Consider the following 23,405-nt stretch of genomic DNA (forward strand, 5'->3'; position numbering starts at 1 on the left):
GCTGAGAGCACTTGCATTTTGATTGCTTTACTACTTGAGCCGAACGGAAGAAAAGGAAATTTAGCTAAAAAGATTCAGAAACGATTGCAAGACCAACTCTGATGGTCTTTTGCAAAGACTGAGGGGAACTGAAAACGAGAAACTCGGTTTTCGTTGAAGTAATCTGGAGATTGATCTCATCGAGACCAGAGCAAACTGTTTCGACTACTTTTGATGTAACTGAGAATGATGCAGAAGTAACACTATGTCATATAGACGGTAAAGATCAATGGCATCAATATAGGGTTCAGCAAGGTCGGGAGATATATGCTTCGTTACAGTACGAGTCGCGTCATTGAAGAAAATGGACTTAGCATCAGAACTTGTTTCATGCCTTTTCGCACAACGATGCCGTTTCTTAGGTTAATGGTCTCATTCGGAGGGGGATTTTACCAAACCACTCCTGAGTAGACCACAAAAAAGGATAAATCCCACTGTTAACCAGAGAAACAAGACTGCAAATGTACTACAGATTTGAAGGCCTTGGAAATACGATCGTCGACACATACATATTTTTTTTTTCCAATACCCAAACAAGTAGTTTATGCGTTCTACACTTCTGAGTCATCTTAGAAATAAATTTTTTTGTCTCCTTGGACACGTTTACCATTTATTTCCTGAACGATAAATGACTCTTCAAAAAAACTCACCTACAAGAGAATAAATCGTAATTGTTCCATGGGATTCGCAAAGCTTAGAGTTTTGCGCTTCTTTAAGATAAAAGTAGCAAGGCCTTTGTACATGGTAGTCAGGACGCGCCCCTGAGTAATACAATCCTAAAATATCAATTGCAAACCCTGTGAAGGTGATGGTGTGACAAGTGAGTTCTTAGGTTGTAACCCATTGAACGCCAGGGCATAACCAACTATTTGATGAATTAGGGCTTGGACAGTTGAAGATGTAATAGTGACGAACGAAAAATGTGTCAGTGAGTGGCTTCAACGGGAGGTAGGTCATTAGATAACACTGGGGGAAAGTGTTTTCCACCTTATAATATCAATTGTGTTCCACTGTGAAGAATGTGTATTTGATGTCAATACGGTATCCTCTTCCAAAGTTCCTGATGATTGCTCCATTTCTCACGATTTGACATTCGAATCTGCGTATTTTTCTAACGGCAGAGAGATTTTTTGGACTAAAGTTTAGTTAATTTCGTTGTAGAAAAGATAAAGCCCAAACAAGGGAGATCTTAATTTGTCCATGTCTGAACCCAAAAGTTATGACCGAGCTTAATATGTTACAAATCAGTATCTTCCCCCCTACCATGTATCTCTGTACCTAACCTTACTCTTGACGGAACGCACACAGAAGAGATAATTTTAAACGAATTTGTGCAATTCTAGCTCTAAATCTAACTCACGCAAGTTTAACTTATGTAGATTCACCTAATAAACGGAAATGTGGAAGGGAAAGATTTGCAGTAATGATATCCTCGCAATGTTAAATGTTCTTCTACATAACCAAAAACAAAGTGAAGAATTCTTTATCTTGTTTTTGAGTATTTTTTTTTAGAACTTTACTTCTTTAAGGTAATGGTCAACTTTTACTTTCAACATTTCATGAGATTGAAATAAATCAATGTCATTATAAATTTGTAGTAAGGCAAGCCAAACTCTTCTTTATGGTCTCAGGTGTTGTATGAGAAAAATTTGAACGGTCAGTTTAACAGTAGGCTAAATGTATTTTAGTTGAAAATTAACGGATCTGTAGACCACTCAAAGATGATATGTTCGTTATAAAAGTTAGAAAATCACCCAAAAACTTGATTTGGAAGCGAAATTTGTCCTGTTTGAGTTTTATTCAGGCTATGTTTGCTTGCGCCGACCATACGGGTGCCTTGCTAATCTATTCTTACTGAAGTGTCAACTAGATTTGTCACTATACCGTAGATTCAGGCTTGTAATTTTTTCATAGGAAGTGTCATCATGGGCGCCCATAAGCTGAATTTTTGAGGGGCTTACCTGGTCTAATCGGCACATCCAATGATGTATAATAGAAATCTAAAAAAAATTTATAAAAATATAAGGCAGCATCATTCAGCTAGGTTGGTGCCGGGCTGGAGCCCCCCCCCCTGCCCCCTCATATGGGCGCCCATGATCGCCATAGAAAAAAGGACATATTGAGTAACAAACATTACCTTAATTCAGGAGTTCGCATTGTCAGAACCATTAATGGGTACCTACTATGTTATTACCTTAGGATTCATGTATTGATTTTATTTTGAGTAAGGTATGTATTTGGAACCGACTATATATGTGTATTTTGACAAACTCTACCTTTTATTTACTTTTTAGAAAATATTCCTATTGAGAGACGATAATAAGAAATTATAAAAAATATTCTCCTCTCACATTTCTCAGTCGTAGAGTTACAGACAGTATAGAGTTACAGACAGCCTTTCTGGGTTAAACTAATAAAATCCTGAGACATTTTAAAGTTAAATACATTAATATTACGAATTAATGGATAAGAGATTAAACCAGTATGTGAAAATCATTTAAACCTGATTAAATGACTATATGGTTAAAATGACTGAAATCATTAAATGATTTTTATTACACTTATGTTTTGGATTTTATTTAAAGATGCTAGATGATATTTGTGATTTTACTTTCCGAGTCTGCCATGATTGACCCAGTCTTTTTAGTTTCTCATAGTCTGTGGTCCTTGACTTTTATCGTTAGTTGCTGAAAATGTTTTTCTTTTTCAGAGTCTTTCCTGGTTAGCTCTTCCCTTTCTTCCTGCATCGAATTTATTTTTTCCAGTGGGATTTGTTATAGCTGAAAGGATATTGTACACGCCGTCCATGGGTTTCTGTATGCTTGTCGCTCATGGATTTAGTAAACTGGAAGAAAAAAGGTATGACAATAAAAACGATAATTCCTTCTAGAGTTGAAGTTAAATATTTTTTCTTTCGGTATGTTAATGCCAATTGAAAGAAGAAATAATTTTATCTGTTGCGTTATTTTCCCCTTAAAAAAAACAACCAATAAATTTGTTTAAGTTTCAATCATACTGGTGGATTTAAAGAACTTCTTTGAGAGGATAACGTGTAGTTGGAGCAGGACCCAAGCAAGTCAAAACCCCCAAAACATGTGAATTTTCGAAAAAACATCGTGAACCGTAAAAAATCCCGATATTTTTTTTTAGGACTGGGCCCAAAGGACCTTTCCCTGGTCCTCTGGGTGCGTACCTGTCTCTTTTCATAAAATTGTCCCCAACGAGTGATATTTGAACGATCAATTTAATGCATTATTAAATAAAATAATTACTCTGACTGAAAGAATCTTCGTACCAAGGTTCAAACGCTCATTGGTCTATCAAGAGTTTATCTGCAGCTCAGGTAATGAAATGGAACACAATAAAATTTGATAGATGCTGTCTATCTTGAATTCCAGACTTCAAGTAAAATGCAACGCCAAAAACTTGTTTTGAACTGTTCTGAAGCTCTAGTCCCCAAAAAAGTACTGGTCAAATACTTGAATATTAAAAAAGAATGTCATATGTTTCATAGTTTCCTTCGATTATCAATTAGTTTGTAGGTTATATTTTTTTACCCCCTCCCACCTTTTATCGAAAATAAATTGATTGTTTTGAAATACTAAAATTATGGATCAAGTGGGAATGGTATTGCATTTTACTAACTTGCATCTGCCCTGCGTACGAGTGTTACGTCAAATTAGGGAGACAGAGGCTGTCATATTTTAATATCAAGTATTTATCTGAAAAATCAAGTAATTTGAATATATTTTTCCTTTAGAATACAATAACATATAAAAGAACTTTTCCCAAGGCGTTTTCAGTCGGAAAAGTTCATTTATTACCTCTCCCTATAAAACATTGCAATTTCGCCCCAGGTTTCTCGATGCTGCTTCGCAAATTTATCAACGAGTGCTCTTTGTAATCTACAACCATGCTTTCTCATTCAGTGATTGATATTCCTTAGCTGGGAATATCTGACAGTTTTTTCGCCTGTGTGATTAATATTCAGCTATTTGGGAAACTTCAAGATCGAAGAGATTTTCAGTAGTGTCAAACTTTTTAAAAGTGTTCCTTAGCAGTTATTGATATTCAGCTTTTAAAAACTACAAAAATTGTATGCTTAGCAAATACTACGCCATTGTTCGTTTTTCTGGAAAATTGCTAGAAGAAAAAAAGCTACTCGTAGAAACTCCCTGACGTGTGTAACTGACAGTCATTCTTAGAAGAAATAGAATATAACTGACTCAAATGGACTAAACTGATTTAAAAGCTGTTTTGTTTCTAGTGAAGCGGTTCCCTGGCATAAGCTTCTTGTGATCTTTAAGTATTATGAAACTCATTTTTTAGTTTGATCTATTCAGTACAGATTTGAGCTTATAAGCAAGGAAAACATCTTTATTATTCATTGGCTATTTCATCATTATTTATTATCTATTGGCTATTTCATTATTATTCATGGCTATTTCATTATCATGGGCTGTGATGACTGGATTTAATCGTAGAATTGTTGAGAGCACTGAGGGAAAACAATTATACAGCGATAGCCAAAACAGAGATGTGTATATCTAAACTTGTTTAGAAAGTGGTAAAGACTCCTCCAATGAGTGTATATCTAAACTTGTTTAGAAAGTGGTAAAGACTCCTCCAATGAGTGTATATCTAAACTTGTTTAGAAACTGGTAAAGACTCCTCCAATGAGTGTATATCTAAACTTGTTTAGAAAGTGGTAAAGACTCCTCTAATGAGTGTTTATCTAAACTGGTTTAGAAAGTGGTAAAGACTCCTCCAATGAGTGTATATCTAAACTTGTTTAGAATGTGGTAAAGACTCCTCCAATGTGTGTATATCTAAACTTGTTTAGAAAGCGGTAAAGAATCCTCCAATGAGTGTATATCTAAACTTGTTTAGAAAGTGGTAAAGACTCCTCCAATGAGTGTATATCTAAACTTGTTTAGAAAGTGGTAAAGACTCCTCCAATGAGTGTATATCTAAACTTGTTTAGAAAGTGGTAAAGACTCCTCCAATGAGTGTATATCCTGGGATCACATTTACATTATTATATTCAGTTAGTTGGAGATAAGAGAGACGGACCATGAATTAGGAAAAACTGGCTTTTAGTGCCTCTAGCTCAAAGACTAAGCAAAGTTAATGCCATAGTCCAAAGTGACACATTTGACAACGTAATTTTCACGGATTTTTTTTTTTCAACAAAAAAATTCTTTTTTTTACTATTCTGTAAAACTGTTGAAGTATGAGATTCTCACATTCTTATTAGGCATTATGATGCCCGTGTTAAATTACTATGTTTCACGGATCTTTCAGTGACTTTTTGTGTCCAATTCCAAGTAACTGCTGCTTTATACCAGGTGAATGTCAACAAAGTGAAAAAAGTGCTTAATCTGCCCAGCTCTTTGAACGGTCTTGTGTCAGCTTTACCGCATATGGTTGAGAGGTTTGAACCCCATCTGCTGAAATTTATTGGTTGATTTATAAGTTTGCTATAACGTGCTTTATGTTGCACTTTTGTTAAATTTTTCAAAATATTCATTTATTTCTACCAATAATTTCCTATTTTCTTGTGACTTGTAAATTTGCTCTAAAAATTAGAAAATAATTTTAATGGTTCTTTGTTAAATTCTCTTTTAACAAAGTCCATGTCTCCTTCGGATGCTCTTTTTATGATTTTTTGCCTAAATTTATCCCATCAAAAATAAGTCTTGACGCTTGGCGGACGGAGACAGAACCTGGCATGGCCCGTGCCCCTAATCTAAAATTTTTTTTTTATATTATGCTCCCCTTGGCCCAGATCTTGTTTTCTTTTTTTGTGCAATGAGGTCTCCATGGTTCAAGGACTTCAGGATATAAGTTTTGACCTGATCAACAAAACAAGTTTTTGGCCTTCTCCGGGCCATTTTTGCGGGGTCTGTGGCCCCAAACTAATTATTATTTCATTTGTTCGTGGCCCCAGGCCAAGAGAGCTCCTCTTGGCTCAAGGACTTTCGCCTAATGTTTTCAAACTTATCTGGAACAACAGGGTTTTTGGTCTTTTTTGGGTCCTCTAATACTTTCTCCCTCAAAACAGTGTATGGTTGTGTCCCCTAAGCCCAGGCAACGATTCTTTAAAGTTTCAAGTAAATTGGAATTTTTTTTTTTTTTTTAGTTTCAAGCCTTTCAGAAAAAGGACGTATTGGTTCTTTTTAGAGCCGTATTTTCAGGCAAAATACTATTTCTTTTTAGTTTTTTTTTTTCACAGACATTACCCAAGGACTTTCAGGTATTATTTGAAGTCAATTGAAAAAAATAATCCGGGGTCTCTGGCCCCAATTTTTTTTTTTTTTTTTTTTTTTGTATATGAGGGTTCCCTTTACTTCGGAACCTAAGAACTTTACCTAGGAACTTACCTATGAACTAGTGCAAGCTTCAAGCTGAGCAGGTATTTAAATTTTGGACCCTTTTTGTAGGAACCCATGTTCTTTTTTTTTCTTGTGTACTGAGGTCTTCTTGACCTAAGAACTTAAGTATTCGTTTTGAGCCAATCAGAAAGTTGTTCGGCCTTTTGGGGCCCATTTTGAAGGACTGTGCCCCCAAGCTAATAACTTTCTTACATTAGATTCCCCTTGGCCAAGGGGTGTATTAGTAGTAATAGTGTATAAGGTTTCAACCATACAAGCATAAGGGTGTACGCACTTTCAACTATACATGGAATTGCACAAGAATATACAGTACTGTTTCACGTGCACATTGCAAAAAGGGAGCAATCCTTTACCTATAAAGTGGTCAAACACGTTTTGAGAGTATAATTATTTTTTTTTATCGAAAACTAGAAATTGTCAAATTGCGTATTTAGGAATGATTTTGTAGGAAAAGCTGTGTATCACCCATGCATTATCCACTGTTCCATTTCTTTGAAGTATGTGCTATCAAGAATGGTTTCTGATTTTTTGGACAAATGCCTTTAGTCAAGAATAGATGGTTATGAATGTGTCGGTAGATAGCATTTGTGAATTGGATCCTATGAAGGTGGAGAAAAAAAAAGGGTCTAGCATTTGCGAATTGGACTATACGAACGATATTAATAGAATAATAGGGAAAAAAACAGAGCTAGATAATATTTGCGTAACATTTGCGAATTGGATCGTATGAAGGTGGAGAAAAAAAGGGTATAGTATTTGCGAATTGGTGATTATCAGTTAAGGTAACCCCTCGGGGTTGTTAACTCATAGCTTATTTATTATAAATTTGGAACAATATCAATCTATGGAAATGGTTAACGGTGATAAAATGGTCTTATGAGTTGACCTAGCTTTACTTCTTCGATGTGTTCTGTATAATACACAAGTGGCGTTTGAACAGTGTTGTGAATTTAAAATAGAGTTTAACGTTATAGTATACTAAAAAGTTGATACTAAGAAAGATGTAGATGGCAGGAAAAGAATTTTAATAACAGATACCTTTACTTTTTCGATTTGTCCCGAATAATACACAATCGGCTGGGTGAAAGCAGCAGGGTGTCTTAGAGTACTTGTAGTGCTGTACTGTGGGCTGAATTGCGTGTGAAAAAACCCGAATGAAGAAGTTGAAATAAAACTTTTAACGAGAAATGGCTGAAAAGTGTTTTGGGGGAGATGGGTTGATGGCAGAAGGATCTCTTAGCGTAGTTATAGTGTGATAGGGGGGGGTGATTTGCTAGCGATAAACCCACATGAATGAGTTGAAATAAAATTTTTAACGATATATGGCTGAAAAGTGTTCTTGGGGAGATGGGTTGATGGCAGAAGGATGTCTTAGCGTAGTTATAGTGTGATAGTGGGGGGCGAATTGCTAGCCAAAAAACCAAATGAATGAGATTAAATTAAATTTTTAAATATAAATGAATGATAAGTGTGTTGGGGGAGATGGATAGATGACAAAGGGGTGTTTTAGCTTACTTATAGTGTGATAGTGGGGGGGGGCGAATTGTTAGCGAAAAACCTAAATGAATGAGTTGAAATAGAATTTTTAATTATAAATCTCTGAAAAAATATTTTGGGGGGAGAAAGTGCGATGGCAGCCGGCTGTCATAGAGTAGTTATAGTGTGATAGTTTGGGGGCGTATTGCTTACAAAAAACCCGAGTGGATGACTTAAAATTTTTAACGAGAAATGGCTGAAAAGTGTTTTGGGGGAGATGGGTTGATTGCAGAAGGATGTCTTAGCGTTGCTATCGTATGATAGTGGGGGGCGAAGGGAAACTGAAACCCCCAAATACATGATATTAAATACATTATTAACGATAAAGTACTTAGAAGTGTTGGGTGTGAGTTGGACAGGGGCTAATGGGATTTCTCAAGTGAGGTGTAGTGTGAGCGTGGGGGAGGGGGACGACTTGAGAACGGAAAACCCAAATGAATGAGAGGAAATAACATTTTTAACTAGTAATCTCTGAAAAAATATTTTTGGGGGGAGATAGAACGATGGCAGCAAAAAAAAACCCGAGTGGATGACTTGAAAATAAAAATTTTAACGAGAAATGGCTGAAACGTAGTTCGGGGCAGATGGGTTGATCGCGGAAGGTTGTCTTTGCGTAGTTGTCGTGTGTTCGTGGGGGGGGGGGCGAAATTATTCCAACAAAATCGACTGAATTCGATTAAATAAATTTTTAACTATAAATGGAAGAACCGTTTGGTTGGGGCTTGGGGTCGATGAAAGTGGAATGTTTTAGTGTACTTATCGTGGGAAAGTGGGGGGAAAAACTCTAGCCTAAAATCTTAGCTAATATTGGTTTGACTGTAAACTCTAGTTTTTTGTAAGAAAATTATGAAAAATACAATTCTCTGGTTCAAATCTAAAACTTAAGTCCAATTTTGGATCGAAAAATAAAACTATTTCCGTAAAATCTGAGCTAATAAGGGTTTTTGACCGTAAACTAGTTTTTTTTTAGAAAATTATGGAAAATACAATTCTGTGATTCAAATGTGAAACTTAAGTCCATTTTGGATCGAAAAATAAAACTATATCCGTAAAATCTGAGCTAATAAGGGTTTTTGACCGTAAACTTTAGTTTTTTGTAAGAAAATTATGGAAAATACAATTCTCTGGTTCAAATGTGAAACTTAAGTCTATTTTTTGATCGGAAAATATATCTATTTCCGTAAAATCTGAGCTAATAAGGGTTTTTGACCGTAAACTCTAGTTTCTTGTAAGAAAATTATGGAAAATACAATTCTCTGGTTCAAATGTGAAACTTAGGTCCATTTTGGATCGAAAAATAAAACTATTTCCGTAAAATCTGAGCTAATAAGGGTTTTTGACCGTAAACTCTAGTTTTTTTAAGAAAATTATGGAAAATACAATTTATTGGCTCATAGGTGAAACTTAAGTCCAGTTATGGATCGAAAAATAAACTATTTCTGTAAAATCTGAGCAAATAAGGGTTTTTGACCGTAAACTCTAGTTTTTTGTAAGAAAATTATGGAAAATACAGTTCTCTGGTTCAAATGTGAAATTTAAGTCCATTTTTGGATCGAAAAATAAAACTATTTCCGCAAAATCTGAGCTAATAAGGGTTTTTGACCGTAAACTCTAGTATTTTGTAAGAAAATTATATAAAATACAATTCTATGGTTCAAATGTGAAACTTAAGTCCATTTTGGATCGAAAAATAAAACTATTTACCTAAAATCTGAGCTAATAAGGGTTTTTGACCGTAAACTCTGTTTTTTGTTAGAAAATTATGGAAAATACAATTCGTTGGCTTATAGGTGAAACTTAAGTCCAGTTATTGATATAAAAATTAACTATTTCTGTAAAATCTGAGCTACTAAGGGTTTTCGACCGTAAACTCTAGTTTTTTGTAAGAAAATTATGGAAAATACAATTCTCTGGTTCAAATTTGAAACTTAGGTCTATTTTTGGATCGAAAAATAAAAATATTTCCGTAAAATCTGAGCTAATAAGGGTTTTTGACCGTAAACTCTAGTTTTTTGTAAGAAAATTATGGAAAATACAATTCTCAGGTTCAAATGTGAAACTTAGGTCCGTTTTGGATGAAAAAATAAAACTATTTCCGTAAAATCTGAGCTAATAAGGGTTTTTTACTGTAAACTCTAGTTTTTTGTAAGAAAATTATGGAAAATACAATTCGTTGGCTCATAGGTGAAACTTAAGTCCAGTTATGGATCGAAAAATAAAGTATTTTTGTAAAATCTGAGATAATAAGGGTTTTTGACCGGAAACTCTAGTTTTTTGTAAGAAAATTATGGAAAATTCAATTCTCTGGTTCAAATGTGAAACTTAAGTCTATTTTTGGATCGAAAAATAAAACTATTTCCGTAAAATCTGAGCTAATAAGGGTTTTGACCGTAAACTCTAGTTTTGTGTAGGAAAATTATGGAAAATACAATTCTCTGATTCAAATGTGAAACTTAAATTTATTTTGGATCGAAAAATAAAAGTATATCCGTAAAATCTGAGCTAATAGGGGTTTTTGTCCGTAAACTCTAATTTTTTGTAAGAAAACTATGGAAAATAAAATTTTCTGGTTCAAATGTGAAACTTAAGTCTATTTTTGGATCGGAAAATATATCTATTTCCGTAAAATCTGAGCTAATAAGGGTTTATGAGCGTAAACTCTAGTTTTTTGTAAGAAAATTATGGAAAATACAATTCTCTGTTTCAAATTTGAAACTTATGTCAATTTTGTATAGAACATTAAAACTATTTTCGTAAAATCTGAGCTAATAAGGGTTTTTGACCGTAAACTCTAGTTTTTGTGTAAGAAAATTATGGAAAATACAATTCATTGGCTCATAGGTGAAACTTAAGTCCAGTTATGGATCGAAAAATAAACTATTTCTATAAAATCTGAGCTAATAAGGGATTATGAAGGTAAACTCTAGCTTTTTGAAAGAAAATTATGGAAAATACAGTTCTCTGGTTCAAATGTGAAATTTAAGTCTATTTTTGGATCGAAAAATAAAACTATTTCCGTAAAATCTGAGCTAATAAGGGTTTATGACCGTAAACTCTAGTTTTTTGTAAGAAAATTATAGAAAATACAATTCTCTGGTTCAAATGTGAAACTTAAGTCCATTTTGGATCGAAAAATAAAAATATTTCCGTAAAATCTGAGCTAATAAGGGTTTTTGACCGTAAATTCTAGTTTTTTGTAAGCAAATAATGGAAAATACAATTCGTTGGCTCATAGGTGAAACTTAAGTCAAGTTATGGATAAAAAAATAAACTATTTCTGTAAAATCTGAACTAATAAGGGTTTTTGACCGTAAACTCTAGTTTTTTGTAAGAAAATTATGGAAAATACAATTCTCTGGTTCAATTGTGAAACTTAAGTCTATTTTTTGGATAGAAAAATAAAAATATTTCAGTAAAATCTGAGCTAAAAAAGGTTTTTGACCGTAAACTCTAGTTTTTTGTAAGAAAATTATGGAAAATACAATTCTCTGGTTCAAACGTGAAACTTAAGTCTGTTTTGGATCGAAAAATAAAACTTGTTCCGTTAAATCTAAACTAATAAGCGTTTTTGACCGTAAACTCTAGTTTTTTGTAAGAAAATTATGGAAAATACATTTCGTTGGATCATAGGTGAAACTTAAGTCCAGTTATGGATCGAAAAATAAAGTATTTTTGTAAAATCTGAGATAATAAGGGTTTTTGACCGGAAACTCTAGTTTTTTGTAAGAAAATTATGGAAAATTCAATTCTCTGGTTCAAATGTGAAACTTAAGTCTATTTTTGGATCGAAAAATAAAACTATTTCCGTAAAATCTGAGCTAATAAGGGTTTTGACCGTAAACTCTAGTTTTGTGTAGGAAAATTATGGAAAATGCAATTCTCTGGTTCAAATGTGAAACTTAAGTCCATTTTTGGATCGAAAAATAAAAGTATTTCCGTAAAATCTGAGCTAATAAGGGTTTTTGACCGTAAACTCTAGTTTTTTGTTGTTGTAAGAAAATTATGGAAAATACAATTCTCTAATTCAAATGTGAAACTTAAGTCCAGTTTTGGATACTCATAATGATGAGGACTGATGGTTCTAATTCAATATTTTTTTCATAAAAACAAACTATTTTTTTTTTAAACTTCGAAATTGTTCAACTTTATTTATTTTTTTTTATTTTTTTCTGTACATATCTTAAAATGACAAAATATGCTTAAGGCTCTAACAATTGTACTTTATGCTTGCTCAGAGACACGATTTGGCTTTCCCACAGGTACTCTAAGTGCAGTTATTGACACTACCAAGTCTATTTCATGTATTAAATTATTATTTTTTTTACGCAATGGAATTAAAAATACATAATACATATCTTTAAAAAAAGTGAAGATGGAGCATTTTGATATGGTGTATTCAGATGACAATGTTGTTGTTGTATTGAATGCCGACAAGAAGAAGTATTTAAACTATGAAACAAGTACAAGTGGTAGCACTATTGGAAATGTATGCATGCATTGTCATGAAAGTAAAGAATTAAATTTCTTTGGAATACCGAAAAAATTCAACTCTTATGTTCGTGGTTAAGCGAGATTGAGATCTCCAGAGACGATTGCACTCAAAGAGAATGCCAACATAAAAATAATCGTTGATGATAGAGGACAATTCCTTGCTACTGTTGCAGGTAACACATTACCTAGTGATACATCCAATCTTCAGCTTTCGGGTATTAGTATTCAACGGAAGGTCAAAAAAGAAAGGTCTACTCTTCTACTAATATCGTAAACCATATCGTGTCTACATGCCGAAACTGTTACCTGTGTAAAACCAATGTGATAATAGACAGTGAAATTGCCATAAAAATAAAAAGGGCATTGGCAGAAAATATCACTATGGAATATAAAGATGAATCGATGAAATACAAAGCACCAGCAAATGTTACTGCCATTGATCAAGCAGTCAATGAACCAAATAATACCAAAGACGAAAAGCATATTGAGCCTGTTGAAGACACACCAGTAAAAATTGTGTATGACTCAAAATGGAATAATGATTATTCTACTGATTACGAACTAAGAGAAGACAATAGCTACAATATCAAGAGAGAACACGGTGAAATATTCTATGGAACAGATTAAAAATGTCAGAAGTTAATCATTGATATTAATAATATATCTAGATATATTTTGTATTAACATTCTAAATAGTATTATTTCATTAACAATATATTATGCATTACATTGTTGTTTGTTCATTAGTTTTAGAGTAAGCTAGCTTATCAAAGTTTAGAATGACTAATAAAAGATCGGAGATGTAAGAAAAGGAATTTGCATACATCTATTGTCAGGCACATGGGATAACATTGACAAACTCTAGGTATCAGAAATGAATAAATTCTTTATCAACATCCGTTGTTGGATATGTCATTATGTCATTATGAAAAAATTGTAAGTAAGTAAGTAAGTAACAAACTCTTTCTTGAATTCACCTCTTGGATACACAATACAGAAATTTTATTCAGGAAATTATGAAAAAAAAAAATTGAACAAATTCTTTATTAACATTCATTATCGATTGAAGTCGCTTCCCAGACAGACAATACAGTAATTTCACAAAATCTAAGTATAAGAGTGATTAAATTCTCTTATCAACATCCATTTCTCGGATACATAGGAAAAAGTTGACAAAATCTAAGTGTCAGAGTGAATAAATTTTATTTATCAACATGCTTTGTCAGATACATCAAATAAAATTGACAAAATCTAAATTTCAGAATGAATAAATGCTAAGTTAATTTAGACGAGGTTACGTGGGCGCACGTAACCTCGTCTAAATTAACCTTTAAAAATGAAATAAAGCTATGTCGACTTTGCATATTTTATTCAATCTATCTCACACAGGATAGTGAAAAGCATTAATTCGCTCTGAAATTTAGATTTTTCTAATTATAATTGTTGTAAATTATAAAAAATGTTTATAAAAAATAAATTATTCTCTCTGATACTTAGATTTTGTCAATTCAATCCCAGTTACTCGAGAAAGGGACGCTGATATAGAATTTAATCAATCTGATAGTTAGATTTTGTCAATTTTATCCCCATGTACCTGAGAAAGGGATGTTGATATAGAATTTAATCAATCTTATACTTAGATTTTCTCAATTTTATCCGATATTTTATCCTATGTATCTGAGAAAACGATGTTGATATAGAATTTAGTCACTCTGATACTTAGATTTTGTCAATTTTATCCGACATATCCGATAAACGATGTTGTTAAAGCATTTATTCATTCTGAAATTTAGATTTTGTCAATTTTATTTGATGTATCTGACAAAGGATGTTGATAAAAAAACATTTATTCACTCTGACACTTAGATTCTGTCAATTTGATCAGATGTATCTGACAAAAGATGTTGATAAATAAAATTTATTCACTCTAACACTTAGATTTTGTCAACTTTTTCCTATGTATCTGAGAAATGGATGTTGATATAGAATTTAATCACTCTTATACTTAGATTTTGTGAAATTGCTGTATTGTCTGTCTAGGAAGCGACTTCAATCGATAGTGAATGTTAATAAAGAATTTGTTCAATTTTTTTTATAATTTCCTGAATAAAATTTCTGTATTGTGTATCCAAGTGGTGAATTCAAGAAAGAGTTTGTTATTTACTTACTTACTTACAATTTTTTATAATGACATAATGACATATCCAACAACAGATATTGATAAAGAATTTATTCATTCTGAAATCCAGATTTTGTCAATGTTATCCCATGTGTCTGACAATAGATGTATGCAAATTCCTTTTCTTACATATCCGATGTTTTAATAGACATTCTAAACGTTTGATATGCTAGCTTACTCTTAAAATAATGAACAAATAACAATGTAATGCATAATATATTTTTAATGAAATAATGCTATGTAGAATATTAATACAAAAATATATTATGATACATTATTAATATCAATGATTAACTTTAGACATTTTGAATCTGTTCCATAAAATAGTTCACCATGTTCTCTCTTGATATTGTAGCTATTGTCTTCTCTTAGTTCGTAATCACTAGAATAATCATTATTCCATTTTGAGTCATACACAATTTTTACTGGTGTGTCGTCAACAAGCTCAATATGCTTTTCGTCTTTGGTATTATTTGGTGCATCGACTGTTTGATCAATGGCAGTAACGTTTGCTGGTGCTTTGTTTTTCATCGATTCATCTTTATATTCCATAGTGATATTTTCTGCCAATGCCCTTTTTATTTTTCTGGCAATTTTACTGTCTATTATCATATTATTTTTACTTAGGTAATAGTTTTGGCATGTAGACAAGATATGGTTTACGATATTAGTAGAAGAGTAAGCCTTTCTTTTTTTGACCTTCCGTTGTATGCTAATACCTGAAAGCTGACGATTTAATGTATCAGTAGGTAAAGTGTTACCTGCAACAGTAACAAGGAGTTGTCCTCTATCATCAAAGATTATTTTTATGTTGGCATTCTCTTTAAGTGCAATCATCTCTGGAGATCTCAATCTCGCATAACCACCAACATAAGCGTTGATTTTTTTCGGTATTCCAAAGAAATTTAATTCCTTACTATCATGACAATGCATGCATACATTTCCAATAGTGCTACCACTTATACTTGTTTCATAGTTTAAATACTTCTCCTTGTCGGCATTCAATGCTACAATAACATTTTTATGTGAACACACTTTATTACGTAGATAATTTCGGAGACCACACTGCCTTTCCATGACGATAAATAAAAGTTCAAATAGGGATAAAATCCTTTTAATAGACAGTGATGATAGAAATTCACAAAAATACCAGATATTTCGGTCACATATACAGTGACCGTCCTCAGTAGTAAATATCTGTAGACCGAAATCAGTCTACCGTCATCAGTAGACCTAAATATCTGTTATTTTTGTGAATTTCTATCATCACTGTCTATTAAAAGGATTTTATCCCTATTTGAACTTTTATTTATCGACACTTTATTAAAATGCTCCATCTTCACTTTTTTTTAAGATATGACTTATGTGTTTATCGTTCCACTGCGTAAAAAATACTGATTTAATACATGCAATAGACCAGGTAGTGTTGATAACTGGACATAGAATATCAGAGGGAATGCCACATCGTTTCTCTGACCAATTATAGATTAAAAATGTTAGAGCCTTAAGCATATTTTGTCATTTTAAGATACGTACAAAAAAATAAATAAAGTTGAATATTTTCGAAGTTTAAAAAAAAATAGTTTGTTTTTATGAAAAAAATATTGAATTAGAACCATCAGTCATCATCATTATGAGTATCCAAAACTGGACTTAAGTTTCACATTTGAACTAGAGAATTGTATTTTCCATAATTTTCTTACAACAACAAAAAACTAGAGTTTATGGTCAAAAACCCTTATTAGCTCAGATTTTACGGAAATAGTTTTATTTTTCGATCCAAAAATGGACTTAAGTTTCACATTTGAACCAGAGAATTGTATTTTCCATAATTTTCCTACAAAAAACTCGAGTTTACGGTCAAAAACCATTTTTAGCTCATATTTTACTGAAATAGTTTTATTTTTCGATCCAAAATTTGACTTAAGTTTCACGTTTGAATCAGAGACTTGTATTTTCAATAAATTTTCCTACAAAAAAAACTAGATTTTACGGTAAAAAACCCTTATCAGTTAAGATTTTACGGAAATAGTTTTATTTTTTATTCCTAATTGGACCTAAGTTTTGCATTTGAAGTAGAGAATGGTATATTTCATAATTTTATTGCATAAAACTAGATTTTATGGTCAAAAACCCTTATTGGCTCAGATTTTACGGAAATAGTTTTATTTTTCGATCCAAAAATAGACTTAAGTTTCACATCTTAACCAGAGAATTGTATTTTCCATAATTTTCTTACAAAAAACGTAGAGTTTACGGTCAAAAACCCTTATTAGCTCAGATTTTACGGAAATAGTTTTATTTTTCGATCCAAAAATGGCCTTAAGTTTCACATTTGAACCAGAGAATTGTATTTTCCATAATTTTCTTACAAAAAACTAGATTTCACGGTCAAAAACCCTTATTAGCTCAGATTTTAGGCTAGCAATTCGCCCCCCACTATCACACTATAACTACGCTAAGACACCCCTCTGTCATCACCCCATCTCCCCTAAAACACTATTCTACCATTCCTAGGTAAAAAATTTGTTTCAACTCATTCAGTTGTGTTTTTTCGCTAGCAATTTGCCCCCCACTATCACACTATGACTACGCTAAGCCACCCCTTTGCCGTCACCCCATCTCACCCAAAACTCTTTTCATCCATTTCTTGTTAAAATTTTTATTTTCAAGTCATCCATTCGGGTTTTTTGTAAGCAATACGCCCCCAAACTATCACACTATAACTACTCTAGGACAGCCGGCTGCCATCGCACTATCTCCCCCAAAAAATATTTTTTCAGAGATTTCTAGTTAAAAATGCTATTTCAACTCATTCATTTGGGTTTTCCGCTAGCAATTCGCCCCCCACTATCACACTATAACCACGCTAAGACACCCCTCTGTCATGGCCCCATCTCCCTCAAAACACTTTTCAGCCATTTATAGTTAAACATTTTATTTCAACTCATTCATTTGGGTTTTTCGCTAGCAATTCACCCCCCACTATCATACTATAACTACGCTAAGACATCCTTCTGCCATCAACCCATCTCCCCCAAAACACTTTTCAGCCATTTCTCGTTAAAAAATTTATTTTCAAGTCATCCACTCGGGTTTTTTTTGTAAGCAATACGCCCCCAAACTATCACATTATAACTGCTCTATGACAGCCGACTGCCATCGCACTATCTCCCCCCAAAAATATTATTTCAAAGTTCTATAATAAAAAATTTTTTTTAAACTCATTGTTTTGGTTTTTTTTCGCACATTTTGCCCCCCCCCCACTATCACACTACAAGAAAGCTAAGACACCCCTCTGTCATCGACCCATCTCCCCCAAAACACTTATCAGCCATTTCTAGTTAAATTTTTTATTTCAGCTCATTCATTTGGGTTTTCGCTAGTAATTCACCCCCCATGATCCAACTATAAATACGCTAAGACAACCGAATGCCGTATACCCATCTCCCCCAAATCACTTTTCAGTCCGTTCTCGGGACATAATTTATTTTCGAGTACTCCACTCTGTTTTTTTTGCAAGCAATGTGCCCCCAAACTATCTCACTATAACTACTCTCTGACAGCCGGCTGCTATCGCACTATCTCCCCCCAAAAATATTTTTTCAGAGATTTCTAGTTAAAAATGTTATTTCAACTCATTCATTTGGGTTTTTCGCTAGCAATTCACCCCCCACTATCTCACTATATGTACGCTAAAACACTCCTCTGTCATCGACCCATCTCCCCCAAAATACTTTTCAGCCATTTCTAGTTTTAAATTTTAGTTAAACTCATTCATTTGGGTTTTTCGCTAGCCCTTCGGCCCCCCCCCACTATCACACTTCAACTACGCTAAGACATCCTTCTGCCATCAACCCATCTCCCCCAAAACACTTTTCAGCCATTTCTCGTTAAAAATTTTATTTCAACTCATTCATTTGGGTTTTTCGCTAGCAATTCGCCCCCCACTATCCCACTATAACTACGCTAAGACATCCTGCCATCAACCTATCTGCCCCAAAACACTTTTCAGCCATTTCTAGTTAAAAATTTTATTTCAACTCATTCATTCGGTTTTTTCGCTAGCGATTCGGCCCACAGTACAGCTCTATAAGTACTCTAAGATACCCCGCTACCATCACCCCACCACTTGTGTATTATACAGAACACATCGAAGAAGCAAAGCTATCCATTATTAAAATTCTTTTCTTGCCATCTACATCTCTCTTAGTATCTACTTTTTAGTATACTATAACGTTAAACTCTATTTTTAATTGACAACACTGTTCAAACGCCACTTGTGTATTATACAGAACACATAGAAGAAGTAAAACTAGGTCAACTCATAAGACGATTTTATCATCGCTAATCATTTCCATAGATTGATATTGTTCCAAATTTATAATAAATAAGCTATGAGTTAACAACCCCGAGGGGTTACCTTAACTGATAATCACCAATTCGCAAATGCTATACCCTTTTTTCTCCATCTTCATACGATCCAATTCGCAAATGCTATCTAGCTCTGTTTTTTTCCCTATTATTCAATTAATATCGTTCGTATAGTCCAATTCGCAAATGCTAAACCCTTTTTTCTCCACCTTCATATGATCCAATTCACAAATGCTATCTACCGACACATTCATAACAAACTATTCTTCAAAGAAATGGAACAGTGGAAAATGCATGGGTTATACACAGCTTTTTCCACAAAATCATTCTTAAATACACAATTTGACAATTTCTAGTTTTCGATTTAAAAAAAAAACAATTATACTCTCAAAACGTGTTTGACCACTTTATAGGTAAAGGATCGCTCGCTTTTTACAATGTGCACGTGAAAGCGTACTGCATATTCTTGTGCAATTCCATGTATAGTTAAAAGTGCGTACACCCTTATGCTTGTATGGTTGAAACCTTATACACTCTTACTACTTGTATTGCTTTAAGCTACTAACTTATCTGGGACATCAAGTATTTGGCCCATTTTTGGGCCCTCTTCCTATAAAATTAGTACTCCTCTTAGCCTAATCAAAGATTCTTGAAAGTTTCAAGCTAATCGGAAAAACAAGGTTTTACGTGTATTTTTCTGAACATTTTTGGGATCTAATATTTTGAGTTCCTCGTACCCCAGCTAAAAAAAAATCCTTTTTTTGGGGGACCAATCTGTTCCTTCTATTCTTTTGGTGGTTTTTATTAGCCCAGAGACTTTGGAGTATAAGTTTTGAGCAGGTCGAAAAAAAGTGCTTTTGCTTTTTACAGGTCCCATTTTTAAGAGTTCATGCTTCCTATATTTTTTCCAGTGGGTTTTTCTTGACCCTAAGACTTACGGCCGTAACTCAACAAGACCAAAAAAGTTATTAATTTGTCTTTTCTTTTTTCTTTTTTTGTGTCATGGCTAGCTAGTGGGGTTTCAAAGAGTTTTTTTTTTTTTTTGCCGATTTCCTGGCTCCCTAGCATCCCTCCAATAACACGTGTGATCTTCTTGCCCAAGAGGACGATCCGTGAAAGTTCCAAGTCACCAAACTGTCTTTAGTCTGACACCAAAGATCAAAAGTATCCCCTGTTCCCAGTGTAAAACCTATCTGTAAACAATCGGCAATTTTCATAATTTATGGCTCTTGTCCTCAGGGCTGTCGGAGTCATGTCGTCGCTGGAGGCATATTTTATTGGACTTTTCAATTATTCTTTATTTAGGGGGAATATTTAGCGAAAAAGGGCAGTCTTTAATCACTTTGAAATGGCACTGAAACTTTTAATTTTTACTTAAATGAGTCCCCTATCAAGATTCTACGATTATCCCTTCAATACGAAGTGATCGAGCGAAAAATAAAATAAAACAACAAATTGCAAGCACTTGTATCTTTACTAAGGCAACGCTAGAGCACTACATCTGATTTGGAAAAATAACGTATGTAATTGATACAAATTATAAACTACCATTCTCTTTAAAATTCTTCCAATGGCGCAGAATTGTCCACGAGTTAGAAGAATAATTTGAATTTAACAAAAAAAAAAAAAAAAAAAAAAGAAGAAGAAGAAGAAAACAGAACACTTCTGCTTCAATACAGATTTGGGAAATCAGATAATGCACGTCCACGTCCGGAGAAAAAAGATTGACGGTCAAATGATCCCGTTTTCCCCCTGGTGATTCTTACTAGATTGCCTGAGGTAATTTAGGTTGCGAGGGAATGGCATCGTTCAGAATTAAATTACCGTGGCTAAAATGCAAGACTTGCTACTCTGTTGAAAGAAATGGTCAAGGCAGTAAATCCAATATATCCAATCCCTAGTTCTTTTTTGTTTTAGAATTTTCTTTACCTAATTATTTGCTTTAAAAAGTACATGTGCAGGGTGTCCTGAACTGTCCTTAAAGAGGAAAGGCTATCATCCTGAAATGTTGACTTCTCTTTCCCTACTCAGCGGCCTTGTTTCACCCTTTGCTGCTGAAGCGAGACTTATAGCCCACTTTCCTTATTTGTTTATTTTTTGGTTTTTCTTTTGTTTTTGTTGTTTTTTTAACATTTGTATTAGGCCAAAACGTCTCGAAACGTCCCTTTGGTACTATTAATAACAGCTCACTGCAGCACCAAGCCACCCGAAGCCAACATGGCTGCACATTCTCTTCCTCCATCCCAGTCTATTCAAAGCTTCCCTCTTTACACACACAAGAAGTTCCAATTTCTTTTAAATCCTTTCTTGTGGTCTCTTGCCACCCCATTCAGGGACGACCTGTTTTGGCACGACCCTAGATGGATGACCGTCTTTGGCAATCCGTCATTCTTCATCCGCAAAATGTGTTCTAGCCATCTCAACCTTTCTTTCATTATTAATTAAAAAAAACTTTTTCCACAAATCAAGTTTTTCAAAGAAAAGTAAAGAACTCCATTAAAAAAAAAATTAGCAAAAATAAAATCAAATAATCTACCAAGCGTGAAACTACCACAAATCAGCATCGATAAATAAATGAAACCGAAAACGAACAGAAATTACAAAAAATAACCGAGTCCATCTCAAAACGAGCAAAATTTAACATAAGTTGGGCGCAAAACCCCTATGCCTTCCCTAGGCCAGAACAAAATTTGCACTTTACTGAAAAAAATTTAAGTGTTTTCAATTTTATAACTTTAATAAATCAAATAATATTAACATTTTGATTACTAAATATCAGTATATGTATTTTAAACTGACAATGCACATTCATTTGTATTTTTTCAGTAAAGTGCAAATTTTCAGTGAATTGCAAAGAAGAAAGAAAAGAAAAAAGAAAAATAAATAATACATTGTGCCCACGTCGTTCTTTACTTAGGCAGCGCTATCGCGCTGCCTATGATAGTCCTAGGGAATTTTGTGTATAGCTCACACTTTAAAATACGGTTAATCAAACGGGCATCCAAAACTGTCTGTAGAAATTTTCTCTTCAAGAAATCTAACAAATCCTCCTCCGTCTTCGGAAGCACCCACGTTTCAGAACCGTTTTCGACCACTGTCATTACTGCAGCTTCAAATATCCTAATTTCACCAGAGGTGCCCAGAACCGGACTGTTCGACTCTTAAAACTTTATCCACAGCATCATTAAGTCTAAAAAGTATCATCATTCTAAGGAATTTAATTCCTACAGAAACTGAAATGATGTCTCTATAGGGAAGGCGTCATAACATCTAACCGTTAGGACCACTAACGTCAGGACATCGACAAAATCCGTCATAACATCGACAAAAAAATTCGTCAGAACCACTAATCGTCATAACATCTAAAATTTTAAAACTTTAGTTTTTTTTGGTTTAGGGGGGGAATGTACCTAGGTTAGGTAAGGCTACGTATTTAAGATATGCTATGCTCCCCTCTCCCCCCCCTGATGTGCAAATATATAGCCGAAATTTGTTTCTAAACTATTATATACTTATTACTATTATATAAACTTATAGCGTTTTTGTCGATGTTATGACGTTTAGTGCTTGTGACGGTTAGTCGAAATGGTAGCACCCAGTGTCTATAATTACTGCATTCAGCCTTATCACCTTCCTTATAAGGGATTTGATTAGATTTTTTGTAAAATCGCTAGGTACGTCCCCTTTTTCAAAAATCATATAATTAAACTTCAGTATTTCTCTCTAACTCCACAACCACCATACTTCAAAAACTCATTTAATACATTATTACGACCTTGGCCAAAGGTTCTGATAGTATGATAAAGATCCGCACCACAATCTTCACAACCTTTTAGTACTGTTTCTAACTCTTCCTTGCAATATAAATCATCCTTCACTGCCAAATTATCGCAAACTGTTTCATTATTTGCAATGTCATTTTTTGTAACTTTATTACGGTTTAGCTCACTCTCAAAATGTTCTACCCATCTCTCTTTAACGCTTCCCTTGTCACTAAATGAGACCCTGGTCCTATTTTGACTGGGGCCAGTACATATTGACTACTCCCTCTCACTTTTTTTTATCACGCAAATTTAATGTTTTACTGTTATGCTTTTTGGCTACATCTTCATGATCTACGGCAGTTTTATCCACGGCTTCCACTTCACATCTCTTTGATTCATATTTTAATATTTTCTCTATTTCCTTAAATTCCTCTTATTCTCATATGGACTGTCATTCAAATGCTTCTTGTACAAACTCTTCTCTTTTCTACCAAGCTTAAAGTGTTTTCACCAATTTTGATAATTTACGATAGTTGAAGCAAATGCTGTGGTGGCGCCTTTTCTTCCAAGGCAAATTGTCAAACAGTTCGTGGTAACGAACTGTAAGTAAGGAGCGACCCGGCTCAA

General features: G+C 33.7%; 1 protein-coding gene across 2 annotated transcripts in view; it reads left to right on the forward strand.

Moving 5' to 3' along the window:
• The window catches only part of Tmtc3 (Transmembrane O-mannosyltransferase targeting cadherins 3), a 586,368-nt gene that overhangs the window by 436,412 nt on the left and 126,551 nt on the right, over window positions 1-23,405 (forward strand). For both annotated transcript variants that reach the window (XM_089099383.1, XM_089099384.1), the window contains exon 9: window positions 2,750-2,898. In XM_089099383.1, the coding sequence (XP_088955509.1) occupies window positions 2,750-2,898 (149 nt within the window). The remainder of the gene's footprint in view (window positions 1-2,749; window positions 2,899-23,405) is intronic.

This window comes from Artemia sp. Qi Xiang Cuo, chromosome 13 (genome assembly GCF_049724085.1).
Source record: "Artemia sp. Qi Xiang Cuo chromosome 13, ASM4972408v1, whole genome shotgun sequence".
In the NCBI taxonomy this organism is placed as follows: Eukaryota; Metazoa; Arthropoda; class Branchiopoda; order Anostraca; family Artemiidae; genus Artemia; species Artemia sp. Qi Xiang Cuo.